This window comes from Pinus tabuliformis, chromosome 6 (assembly GCF_031772625.1).
Source record: "Pinus tabuliformis cultivar Carrire ecotype Pingquan chromosome 6, CPIR1, whole genome shotgun sequence".
NCBI lineage: Eukaryota > Viridiplantae > Streptophyta > Pinopsida > Pinales > Pinaceae > Pinus > Pinus tabuliformis.
In genome coordinates, this window is record NC_142292.1 from 81,648,105 (window position 1) to 81,661,863 (window position 13,759).

The 13,759-nt window shown below is 37.6% G+C and overlaps 1 protein-coding gene across 3 annotated transcripts; it reads left to right on the forward strand.

Moving 5' to 3' along the window:
* The first annotated feature begins 10,381 nt into the window (after positions 1 to 10,381).
* Positions 10,382 to 13,702, forward strand: LOC149257365 (uncharacterized). 3 transcript variants are annotated; one of them, XM_089414143.1, is made up of 3 exons: positions 10,382 to 10,682; positions 12,077 to 13,169; positions 13,461 to 13,598. In XM_089414143.1, the coding sequence occupies exons 2-3, from the start codon at positions 12,096 to 12,098 to the stop codon at positions 13,572 to 13,574; spliced, it is 1,188 nt and encodes a 395-aa protein (XP_089270269.1). In that variant the 5' UTR covers positions 10,382 to 10,682; positions 12,077 to 12,095; the 3' UTR covers positions 13,575 to 13,598. The 3 variants fall into 3 exon arrangements, with proteins under 3 accessions (XP_089270269.1, XP_089270268.1, XP_089270270.1); XM_089414142.1 differs by lacking the exon at positions 10,382 to 10,682 and adding an exon at positions 10,990 to 11,604; XM_089414144.1 differs by lacking the exon at positions 10,382 to 10,682 and adding an exon at positions 10,995 to 11,604 and having other exon boundaries at positions 13,565 to 13,702.
* The last annotated feature ends 57 nt before the right edge of the window (positions 13,703 to 13,759 follow it).

Below are 13,759 nucleotides of genomic sequence, written 5' to 3' on the forward strand. Positions count from 1 at the left end.
ACATTTCAGTTTCTCTGTTCTTGGTCTTCTTCTCTCTTATTCTTGTTGTTTCTTTCTTTCTCTGCTCTGAAGAACCTTGCTGCTGTGCGTGAGGGCTGTGTAGCGTCCAAAAAAAACCTGTGTGACGGAGACGTGAAGCTGAAGAACCTTGCTGTTGTGCGTAAGCCTGTTGACCTGCGTTGCAGAGGATTGACCTGCAGACAAGAAGCTTGAAGAATACGCTGGGACAGCGTTACCCTGCGGGTGCGTTGAAGCAAGAAGCTTGAAGGGTTGACCGGCGTTGCAGTAAGAAGCCTGGAGCGTTGTTGACCGGCGTTGCAGCAAGAAGCCTGAAGGCGTTGTTGACCGCGTTGCAGCAAGAAGCTTGAAGGCATTGCCCTGTGGACGGTAGCAGAAGAGGAGAATTCCTGTGGACGGTAGCAGAAGAGGAGAATTCCTGAAGGACGGCAGTTGGCTGGTGCCCAGCGTTGCTAACGTTGAAGGTCTGCGTTGCCCAAGCCTGTGGACTGCGTGGAATTCGGGTATCATTTTTTTTAACAGACATTAAAAAAAAAAAGAAAAAAAAGGGTTTTTGCAGAGTTTTTTAAAAAAAAATAGCAGATTGCAGATTTTTTAAAGATAGCAGTTTGCAGAATTATTTTTTTAAAAAAGACAGCATCAGAATTTTTTGAAGGAAGGGTTTGCAGAATTTTTTTTTTTTTGGCAGAGAAGAGTGTTGTTTTTACAAATACTGTAGAAGGAAAAGTTTGCAAGAGAGAGTGTTGTTTTTACAACTATTGTAGAAGGAAAAGTTTGCAAGAGAACAAAATATTTGAAACTTGTCTTTCTGTTTGAATTGGGGAAGTTATTTTTTTTTTAAAACACTGAAACCCTAGGAAAGAAAATGGCCAAGATGTCGAATGCTAGATTCGAGGTGGAGAAATTCACCGGAAAGAGCAATTTTGCTCTTTGGAAACTGAAGGTCAAGGATCTGCTTGTGCAACAAGGGTTGCACAAGGCATTGGATGGGGTTACTAAGAAACCCACAACCATGACTACCACAGAGTGGGAGGACTTGGATGCCCGTGCTCTCAGTACCATCCGGCTATGTCTAGCGGATGAAGTTCTCTTCAACATCGTTGAAGAGACCACGGCGTCAGGTTTGTGGGGAAAACTTGAAACCCTTTATATGACAAAATCATTAACTAACAGAATTTATCTGAAACGACAATTATACAGTCTTCGAATGAAAGAAGGTTCAAGCATTGCAGAACATTTGAATGTCTTTAATACACTAATTTGTCAATTAACAGATATGGAAGTAAAAATACAGGAAGAAGATAAAGCCATAACCTTGCTGTGTTCTCTGCCTGAATCATGGGATCACTTCGTAACCTCGATCAGCTTTAGCTCTGCTGATTCTTTGAAGTTTGAATCAGTCGTGGGAGCTCTTCTGTCTGAAGAGGTACGAAGAAAATCCAACACTGATACAACTGCATCAGAAGCCATGGTTGCTAGAGGACGCTCAAAGGAAAGAGGAGACAAACCAAGGGGAACTTCCAGGTCGAAATCGAAGGGCAAAAAGTGTAAGGTAAAATGTTGGAGTTGCGGTAAAGTTGGACACTTGAGGAAGGACTGTTGGAAACGGAAGGAATCCGAAAACCTGAAGAACGAAGCGAATCAGGCTGATTCAGGTATTGTAGACGAAGTTTTATCTGCTGAAGATTTGTGTACGATAGATGAAACTTCACCTGAATGTAATGTCTCTCATAGTTTTGATAGCTGGCTGTTAGACTCTGGTGCTTCGCATCATATGTGCCCACATAGAAACTGGTTTACTTCGTATGAAAATGTAAACGGTAGTTCTGTGTTTATGGGTAACAATATGTCATGTCAGACTGTTGGGATGGGAGATATCAGGATTAAGATGTATGATAACACAGTTAGGACATTAACTAGTGTTAGACATGTGCCTGATTTGAAGAAAAATTTAATCTCTTTGGGAGTGTTGGATTCAGATGGTTATAAGTTTACAGGTCAGGATGGCGTCTTGAAGGTCTTCAAAGGTTCCCTTGTGGTTATGAAGGCAGAGAAGGTCGGGAATCTTTACAGGTTAAAAGGAAGTACTCAGGTTGGTGAAGCAGCGGTTGCGTCGGAAAAGGAAGAAGCAGGTACTCGTCTGTGGCATCAACGTTTGGGTCATATGAGCGAGAAAGGTCTTAACATACTGATGAAACGTAAATCTCTTCCCGGTCTGAAATCCTTGAATTTAGATTTCTGTAAACATTGTGTGTATGGGAAGCAGTGTAAACAGAGATTTAAAGTTGGTAATCATAATAGTAAAGATGTTTTAGACTACATTCATTCTGATGTGTGGGGGCCTTCCCCTGTTATGTCATATGGAGGTGCTTTGTATTTTGTAACGTTCATTGATGATTATTCTCGTAAAGTTTGGGTCTATCTGCTAAAAAGGAAAGCTGATGTATTCAATGTGTTTAAACAATTTAAAGTAATGGTAGAGAAAAGAACAGGCAAATCTATTAAATGTCTAAGAACTGACAATGGCGGTGAGTTCACTTCTGTTGAATTTGAACAATACTGTAAGGATGAGGGCATTGTTAGACACAAAACTGCTGTTTATACTCCTCAGCAAAATGGTGTTGCTGAGCGTATGAATCGGACTCTTATGGAAAGAGCCAGAAGCATGATCAGCAATGCTAACTTGCAAAAGGAGTTGTGGGCAGAAGCAGTATCTACTGCTTGTTATTTGGTTAACAGATCACCTTCAGTAGCAATTGATTGTAAAATTCCTGAAGAAGTTTGGACAGGTCACTGTTGTGACTATTCTTATTTGAGGATATTTGGCTGTGATGCTTATTCTCTTATTCCTAAAAATCAGCGTTCAAAGTTAGATCCAAAGTCGAAATGTTATGTCTTTGTTGGGTATGACTATGCAGTGAAAGGATATAGGTTGTGGGATCCTACATTGCGGAAGATAGTTATTAGTAGAGATGTAACATTTGATGAATCCTCTTTGTTAAAATCAAATGTTGAAAGAATTGAACAGGAACAGGTATCGCCGAGTCAACGAGTTCAGTTGGAGGCTAGATCTTTCGGTGACAGTCGAAAGGAAGGAGAGACTTCTGGAGACAAAGGTGTTGAAGACACAAAGGAAGCCGTTGAAGCTTCTGAACCAGAGCAAGTTTCTGAACCAGTTCAGCAACCAGTCGCTCTGAGAAGGTCTACAAGGGCGAAGAAAACTCCAAAAAGGTATGAAGATTCTGCTGCTTCATCTTTTGCTTTGGTTACTGAAGATGGGGAACCGTCTTGTTATCAGGAAGCGATAGATGATACAGATAGCGAGAAATGGAAAAAGGCTATGGAAGAAGAAATGGACTCCCTAGCCAAGAAAAATACCTGGGATCTTGTAGAGCTTCCTGAAGGGAGAAGTGTTGTTGGGTGTAAATGGGTCTTCAAGCTGAAACGAAAAGTTGATGGTAGTATCGAGAGGTATAAGGCGAGACTGGTAGCAAAAGGGTATTCTCAGGTTGAAGGTATAGACTTTCATGAGATTTTTTCTCCAGTTGTAAAACTTGTTTCTATACGTACTGTGTTGGCACTAACTGCGTTGCTTAATCTTGAGTTAGAACAGTTAGATGTTAAAACAGCTTTTCTACATGGTGATTTGAACGAAGAGATATATATGGAACAACCAGAAGGTTTTGTACGAGGTCGCAGCAGAAGATTAGTTTGCAAGCTCAGGAAATCATTGTATGGTCTGAGGCAGTCTCCCAGACAATGGTACAAGAAGTTTGATTCCTTTATGGTGAGCCAAAACTTTATAAGAAGTGAGTATGATCATTGTGTGTACTTCAAAAGTTTCAATGGCATATTCATTATCTTAGCTTTGTATGTTGACGATATGCTTATTGCAAGCAAAAGCATGGAAGAGATCAACAGGTTAAAGGCTCAACTCTCTAGGGCGTTTGATATGAAGGATCTTGGAGCAGCAAAACATATCTTGGGCATGGAGATACACAGAGACAGGAAAAATGGTAAGCTTTGGTTATCACAGCAGAAGTATGTGGAGAAGGTACTTGAAAAGTTCTCTATGAATAATGTGAAACCTGTTAATGTTCCTTTAGCTTCCCATTTTAAGCTTTCTTCGGTTTTGAGTCCTAGAGATGATGAAGAAAAGCAGTATATGTCTCATGTACCATATGCAAATGCAGTAGGCAACTTAATGTATGCGATGGTATCTACAAGACCTGACATTTCACATGCAGTTGGAGTTGTCAGCAGATTCATGGCAAATCCAGGTAAAGAACATTGGCAAGCAGTGAAATGGGTGCTTCGATATCTAAGAGGCACAAGAGATCATTGCATCGTCTTTGGTGGTAGTGAAGGATCAGTCTGCGGATATGTAGATGCTGATTATGCAGGTGATTTGGACAAAAGAAGATCTACTACAGGTTACGTCTTTACTCTTGCAGGTGGAGCAATTAGTTGGATGTCAAAGCTTCAAGACACGGTTGCATTGTCCACTACCGAAGCTGAATATATAGCTGCTTCAGATGCCAGTAAAGAAGCAATCTGGTTAAAGGGTTTGCTCGATGAAATCGGAAGGACGCAGGAGAAAGTGAGTGTACTTTGTGACAGTCAAAGTGCTATTCACTTGGCCACAAATCCTGCCTATCACAGCAGAACCAAGCACATTGATGTGAGATATCATTTTCTGAGACATGTGATCGATGGTGGAAAAGTAGCTCTTAAAAAGGTCCACACACGAGAAAATTGTGCAGACATATTCACAAAGCCAGTTACAGTAGAGAAGTTGCGGTGGTGTTTAGCTTCTCTTGGCTTGCAGGAAAGATGATGAATGGGAAAGTTGTTGTCAAGGTGGAGTTTGTTAGTTTGACAACGAACTTCGGTTATCAAATGTAGTTAAACAGTTTTGCTTTGTAACGAATAAAGTTTTTTAGTTATGTAACGGTAGTGACATGAATATATCGAATGCCATGGAGGAAATTAATCATCGAATAATCAGATATACATTTCAGTTTCTCTGTTCTTGGTCTTCTTCTCTCTTATTCTTGCTGTTTCTTTCTTTCTCTGCTCTTTAATTCAACAATATATCTGTTTCTTTCTTTCTCTGCTCTTTAATTCAACAATATATATATATGTGTGTGTGTGTGTGTGTGTGTGTGTATATATATACATATATACATATATATGTATGTATGCATACCGTTGTCTGACAAAGTCATCAGGGATCGTTCTTGTGGAGGAATGATTGCTTATGCAAGTGAATGGCTCTACCACCTCTGCTAGAAATATTGTATCTGTGACAGTGCACCTTTCATTTGTACCGATTGAGGGGTGATATATTGATATCTAGTTGTTGAGCTCTTAGCCCACACCTACGTTGTAGAATGACCCCATTCCTGGTAATATGAAACACCTCGTTGTACCCTTTCTCACTGATGGGACATGTCACTTGGTAGTTAGGGAGATCGCATTAGAGATGTTGACCAAGAGCCACAAGTGATAGGTGTCATTTTCACCGAGAAGCAGACAATTCTATCATTGGAAAGGAAATTGAATATTGATGAGCCGAACAAGACTCTGCTTGACATATTAAGTTCTACCTCCTTGAGGTCTCGAAGCACCCAGTTTGGGGATCCTTGCCAACAAATAGTGATGCCAATAGGGGGAGCATGGGAGTAAAAAATCTATAGTAGGACTAGACTTCGCGACCCATCAGAGGAGATAGAGGTCCCCACTAATAATCTCTCAAAGTTACTAACAAACAAACCAAACACAATTACATTTCGATGCCTCTTGGAGTTTCTTTCTTTTGGAGGTGGCTTGCCAAGGAGGGAAGAGATCTTGTATGAAAAGTTTTGCTTCAACATGACCGCATTCTCATGAAACCATTATAGATATTCCCATAAATAGATCTAACTTTTCAAAATCGCTAGGGAGGTTGAGGAAAAAGGTTGGAATGAAACTAATGTGCTCTAGAATCCCCTAGAAGTGGAATTCAAAATTCCCATGCACCTTCACAGAATGCATGATGAGGAGAGGATGCCAATGACTCTCTTCCTCTGGTAGCCGAAGAAGAGGATATTCCATGTGCCTAGCTAACACAATGTGTTCATCCCCAAGGAGGTGTCCCATAATTGATTTGAATGCCAAACGAAATAGTTAATTTCCAACTCCATGAGTGTAGTATTAAATTGAATGCATGCCCCCTTTCGCCAATTATGATTTTCCCTGGTGTGAAATCTCGAGGTGACATGCTTACCTTGCAACCTAGTACACCTCCCATTCAATTTATTTGGTCCATTGGTATCATCTGCCATGTTCATCAACATCCCTTGCTCCCATAAATTAATTGTCAATCACGTAGAGTATAGAAACTGAGTGTGGCTTTCGATGCTTCGGATTGATATGAATGATGACTTAATGGGGTGTGTTGGTACCTCCCTTAGGTGTGTAAGCTGGTGGGAAGGATAAAACACACCTCCCCACCTTTTGCATCCCTACCACTCCATCTAGGGACTTTATAAAGATAATTGTTAATCTTAATCCCACTATGAGAAAAGGAGATGGAGGGACAAGAAAATACTCACTATTAAGTTGCCATTTGTAAATGGCCATATACTATGGTAAAAAAATAAGAGGAAATGCAATCTTTAATAAGATAAATATATTGCAACCATTTTCGTATGCTCATAATTACATTCCCATAAGCTAGGGAGTGTAAAAATCCATTTCCTTTTTTTGTTTTCTATGAATAAATTTAAGGTAAGTCTTTATGAAATATTGGAATGACTAAGCAAACACTAAATTTAAAGATTAAGATATGTGAAAAACAAGTGTGTCTTTTTATTCCTAGGTGACAGAAGGAATGAGCTAACCCAAACAAGTCATAATCAAGAGCGTCAAATTTAAAGATTAAGATATATGAAAAACCAATATGTCTTCTTATTCTTTAGCAAAAGAAAGAATAAGCTAACCTAGACAAGTCATAATCAAGATTTTAATTGCTTGCTCCATGACTAGGTTTAACAACCTTGTGAAAAACTAGTATGTCTTCTTAAGAAAGAGTGAGCTAACTTAGACAAGTCACAATCAATAATTTAATTGATTGCTCCATGACTATGTTTAACAACGTCGATCATTACCTAACACATAATAAACAAAACAAAATAAGTCTCATTGGATATGTAATTTATTCAAAATCTATTGTTGGCAATGTACAATAATATTTAAATATCAATAATTGGATATTGAATTATTCAAAATTATTTTTGGCAAAGTAGATGGGAAACCACTTAGTTAATTGTGCATAATAATATTAAAATATTAATCATGTAGGTAGTGGTAGTGGAAGGGCCAACCATTGGACTCTAAAAATGTGGTTGCATGTTGCATGATGATAAAACCTTGTTGATGGAAATGATAAGTCTTGAACTAATTAGAGGCATAAACTAACAATTATAAGAAAAAGAACATGTTAATAGACAAATTTAATTTCTTTAATACTGGGGTAAAGGATATGGTGACAAAAACTCAAACATTTTAATAAAAACTTTGATGTCAACAACTATAGTGGGAGTAAATGCATAGCCAAAAGGTACATGGAAGTGAGCATGATGCCAATAAGTCTAAGTCCCATTACAAATTAGAAATAAAAGGTGCATAACTAGCTAGAAATATTTTAAGCAACATAGATTTAAAATTTTGTAAATTTAGCATTTTACAATTACACCAATTACAATTTAACATGATGTTTTTATAACACTCTAGTATAAAAATAACCTGATGTTTTAGAACACCCAGTATAGGGTTTCGTGGACAATCATATTTATAAAGAATAAAAAAAATAAAGATAATTAAGTATATGAAGAAAACCCTAATCGAGAATAAAAAAATAAAGATAATAAGTATAAGAAGAAAACCCTAATCAGGAATAAAAAGAGTAAAGATATTGAAGTATAAGAAGAAAACCCTAATGCTATAAATAGAAATAATAGGGGAAGAGGAAGAAGAGGTACCTAGGTACCTCTTTCTGATTATCAGGAGAAAGATGCGGTACCTCTTTCTGTACCTCAAGGGAAATATGCAAAGCTTGATGATGTTCTTAGAACAATGCCCAACTCGGAAAAAGAGTAGTTGTATAAAGCGAGATGCATTATTTCTCCTAACATTCAAGGCCGAGAAAAGAACGAATACAAAGAATATATGAGGGACTGCGCGACAACAACTCTTCCTCTGCAAGTTGAAAGTAAGTTATTGAGAAGAAACTCTTCCTCTGCAAGTTGAAAGTAAGTTATTGAGAAGAAATTTATCTGTAGAGTAACATATGTATATTGTAGAGTAACATATGTATATTGTGATTGTGATTTGGATTTAGATTTTTATCTTGACGATTGGAAAAATAAAAAACTAAATAAAAAAAATTGTATTAAACTTTAGATCTACACATTCTTAGCTCAGATCTATGCATTATTAGATAAATTCTAAGATCTGCTTTTAGATCTATATGTATATCACATATAGAAATTCATTAGGTCAACATATGTATTAATGGATTCTGGACACACCCACCATCAACTCCTCCCCATAAATTTATGCCTAAAACCCACTAAAAGCTAAACTATATATAAATCTACTAAATTATACCTCATAAATTTGAACGGCTCTTATCTACTCTATTAAGTCTACAAGTTATTAGATCTAACCTGATAAAACTTCATTAAACCCCACACATAGATATTGTTCATTGTAAAAGCAAAAGATATCGTTGATGAGAAAGGAAAGGGATTTCAAACCCATCGACCCCTCCCGGTGAATCATGAGTATGAATCATGAGTATATGGATGACCATACTCGTTTTGCACTGTCTTGTTTTTTTGAAATTTATTTTTTTATTTTTGTTTTTTTAATATTTAAATTAGTCAATGGCTAGGTTAGTGTAATGACTTGGCTTGTCCTTTGAAAATGAGAGTGTCATTTACAGGTTTGTTCGTAAATCCCTCTCTCTCCATTTACACGATTATGTGAGTGCCATCTACAGGTTTGTTCGTAAATCCCTCTCTCTCTCCATTTACACGATTGTGCGAGTGCCATTTACAGGTTTGTTCCTAAATCCCCCTCTCTCCATTTACACGAAGCACAATCTTGCATACGCGTTTCTATTTTTCAAAATTAGTAAGTCACTAGAGGTTAGTCATTCAGAGACAAAGAAAAATTAGAAACGGAATTAATTCAATTTTATGAATTTTTTTCACTAATAATTTAACTTTTAGAATTTTTTTTACTATTAAATCAATTTTATAATTTTTTTTTTACAAGGAAATTATAATTTTTATTTTTATTTTGTTTACTGATTTTATTTCTTCAATAATTTATACACACGAGTGAGACTACTCGTGCTTATATTGTTAGAATATTGTTGAAGTGGAAGATGCTTACATCACCTCTGTTTCAATGGCTGGCCAAAGAATTGCAACAAAGATGTTAAAATCCTTAGCTATAGCTTGTCAACTTCAAGATGTACTTATGAGGCATTGTACACTATGTGTGAAAATTACAAAAAGACACCTATCTACTTAAGAAGGAGACCCATCAATTTTATAATGTACGGTCTACATGGCTAAGAGAAGTTGAAAAATACTAAAGCAATAATCAAAAGCAAAGTAAAAAACCACAGAAGGAAAAAGGCCTTAAAACAAGACTTGAAATCAACTAATAATCAGAGTTTGAATATACTTGTCCTAAATGAAATTTGAGATGAAATGTTGCAGGTTCAAGTAAATTGTTGTACTATAGTGTTAAATATTATTAATATTTAACACTATTAATATCATTATTTTTCTACCAAACTATTGAGAATAATATTATTTTCAGTTTGTTTATATTTAGATTGGAACTCTTTCCAAAATAACTTAGAAAAATTAGTTCTTCCTTTGAAATCAACACTTTTCCCGAAGAAAAAAAATTAGTTCTTCCTTATTCAAAGCATGAAATCAACACTTTTCTTCCTAAAACCTGTTTGTAAGCTTTTAGATCAAACATTTCTTTACTGTTATCACCGTTTAAGTTGTTTAATTAATTGTGTGTACATATTTTCTTATTCTCCGTTTCAGAGATTTGAGCTGGAAAACAGAGCCGTTACAATGCTTGACCAGAGTAATTCTCATACAGCCCAGTACTGAGAGCCGTTACAATGCTTGAGCAGTCATTCCCATACAGTCCAGTAGCGCAAGGAAACGAAGAGTCAGAAAGCACCGGAAAATAAAAAGAATACTGTTCAAAAGCTTCCCCAGTGGTTTCCTAAAGGATGGATAAGGGAGATGAAGATGGATAAGGGAGATGAATCTGGGCGACAGCAGGGTCATATGTCTTATTTTTATTTACACCAATAAAATGGTTGTTTACTTTAGTATTATGTCCAAAAATCTACCGGCTTTCGATTCCGGTCTCTGCGAGAAGTTACATTGTACCTATATTCTGGTGAGAAACCGAAGCCGAAATATAGATCACTGGAAAGCCAAAAATATGAAGCATTTGCGGCTCCACCATCAACAAATTGATTTTTAAGACTCCCGATTTAAATTCGAATCCTCAAAGAGTGCCGGTATTGGAATATGTGAATTCTCTTTCCAAATCAGAACAACAACGTCCTGCTTCAGGTATTGTCTCAAATCTAGCGAACGTTGGATCTGTTCTTATCAATGTGATATATAGAACCTTTTTTTTTGGCTTGCTACTTGCTACTTCTTACATGTGTAGATGCTGCGTATCAATATATATTAGTATTTAGGATTATTTTGAAAAGATGTTCATGTTTAAAAAGATGCTTGTTTAAAAGATCTGAAACTAGGCTGAAAATTGAGCACTTTGCATGGAGAGATTTTGAATTTAGTCCACCGACTGGACTTGGTTATTAATAAAAGCAGTACAATTCAATTCGAGATTGAGAAATATGAAGTATACGAGAGCTTTTGGGTGAATTAGGTTTCTGGGACGACTCTTCACGTTTCGGTTTGAGCAATTAATCCTTCTTGACTTCAGCAAGGAATCGCCTCTAACAAGGAATTGCCTAATACTTGTTACGCCGTAAGGCGTTTCCCTATGAAAAGAACTCCCTCCAATGCCACCTGTCTTTTTGTAAGCCTTTGATTTAAATGTTAGACGATAGAAATCACGTGTACCATCCGATTAAAATCTGGTATGATTCAGTTACGGAGATTTTCTTATGGCATCAATTCTGCAGGTTCTTTTGAACTAGGCGTTACGGGTACTCCAACCGTTTGACAAAAATAGCCTTCATGGGAGCCCGGAAAAGGCTCTCTTACAGGGGTCTTGATTCATCCTCTTCTGCAGATGGGGGTTTGGTTTTCTGCTTCCTCGCCCATGTTCCACCCCAAAAGCAGGGAAAAGTTCAGATAATGTGGCACCTTCTGAAGCAGAGGAAGAGCCACGGCACCTTGGGAGCCATTCCCTGAGGTCTGGAGTGGTGATACCAATCCTCGGCCTCCCCCTGGGCTTACAAGAGTGAAACCTTGCTCACCTACTGTCTGTATGAGACCGTTCTTATTTTCTTGTTTGCAGGTAAGTGAACAGTTCTCAATCCAAGTTTGAAGGTGGTTTGAAATGGTTTACCCATAAATCTCTTAGCTCCAAGTCATCTGCAAGATTGAAATCATGGTTGCTACTCAAGATGGATTTCTTCTTTTACAGCAGTGTTTGGTATTGAATTTCCTCAGTCTATCCAAGATTTATGAGCTGTGCAATCAATCAATTAAAGGAATTTCTGATTTGATCCTTACATTTGTACCATAATAAGCTTATCTTGTGTTAATGATGAAACATACGTAGATTAACTCTGAACTCAATTATTATGCTTTCAGATTTGGCTAGGACTAAAGGAAAAGGAAACCACTGTTTGATGTGTTGAATCTAAGTTTGTCTATTTTGTTATCCACCAATTTCCCATTTCAAGTACTTTAGTGTGTCGCTACTGCTGTTTATGGCCTCAAACTTGATAATGCTGGGCTCCTAAAAAAACTGTTTGTCTGCTCAGATCTCTATACTGTCATTAGATGAAGAGACTGGCTTTCACAATACAGGAAATGCAGTCATCTCTTCATGAAAGCAATGATGGGAGTGAGCCAATTCATGAAATATGTGGAAGTCCATTACTGTCATCAGCATCTACTTACTCCAGTGATGATTCTGATAGTCCACATATTACCCCCCGGATTGGAGATAATTATCAAGTCAAAGTATCACCATTTAAGCTGCAAATAGGCTGTGATCAACTGGGAATAAATTACAGTAAGGACTATAAGGATGACAAGGCTGATGAATTTGAGCTACTGTTTGTGGAGGGATTACCTGTGCCAGTAATGCAGATAAGTTGTTTTTCACCTTTTGGAAATGGAAGACTCTCAGATAATGAGTTCCCTTCAAAGCAGTCTTCCCCAGTTGGAGCCATAAAAAAGGATTGTGAATTGTGTCAGGTTGATTTATCTGAACTGGAAAATGATCAATGTACCCATGTGATCAGTAACAGTGGCCTACTCAGAGAAGACCATATGAATATTACAGGTTTGAAGACAGATTTCTCAAGACCAGAGGACACCCTGACAGAATCTAATGTGGCAGCTAATACTGTGCTTGATACTTCTTCCTATTGTGATGGGCATCGAAGAAAAAGGGGCAGGGTTGGTTGCAAGATGGTCAAGAAGATAAAAGTTGGTTTTTTGGACTTACACAAGCACTGCATTGATTCCAATTGCCAGGTTCAGCAGAAAGGAATACATAATATGGGGGAAGACGCAAGCTCAAAAGGTTACATGATAGTGCCTGGCAGCCCGAGTGCATCCTGGAGTAAAAGTGAGGAAGATTTATTCATACTTGGGCTGTATACTTTTGGGAAAAATCTTAAAGCAGTGAAAAGATTTGTGGAAACTAAAGAAATGGGGGATATATTAGCACACTATTACGGCAAGTTCTTCAATACAGAGTCATATTGCAGATGGGCAGAATCTAGAAAGACAAGAAGCAGAAAGTGTATCCAAGGCCAGCGCATTTTCTCTGGATGGCGGCAAAAGGAATCGTTGGCACGCCTTTTTCCTGACATACCTGAGCATTTGAAACATGAGATCCCAGAGGTAAAGTTTTCTCGTCAAAAATTCTATTTGTTGTGTAAACGTAAAAATGGTATGCTGTCGTTAATAATACAGCAATAGATTTAACCTAACTGATACATATGAACTGAATTTCATAATCCAGTTGGATCAGATTAATCTTCTTGGTTCTGCAATAGATTTAACCTAAATGACAAATTAACCTATGATGAGAAACATGTGGACAGCATTAAAAAAAGTGAACTCAATTCTTTGAGTAAGAAGAGTTGCTTTTTAAAATCTGCGTTATGAACTTTAAGGAATTTTCTTGCGTAGGCACATGCTGCTCCCTTGTATGTTGCCCAAAATCACGTGTACCATCCGATTAAAATCTGGTATGATTCAGTTACGGAGATTTTCTTATGGCATCAATTCTGCAGGTTCTTTTGAGCTAGGCGTTACGGGTACTCCAACCGTTTGACAAAAATAGCCTTCATGGGAGCCCGGAAAAGGCTCTCTTACAGCGGTCTTGATTCATTCTCTTCTGCAGATGGGGGTTTGGTTTTCTGCTTCCTCGCCCATGTTCCACCCCAAAAGCAGGGAAAAGTTCAGATAATGTGGCACCTTCTGAAGCA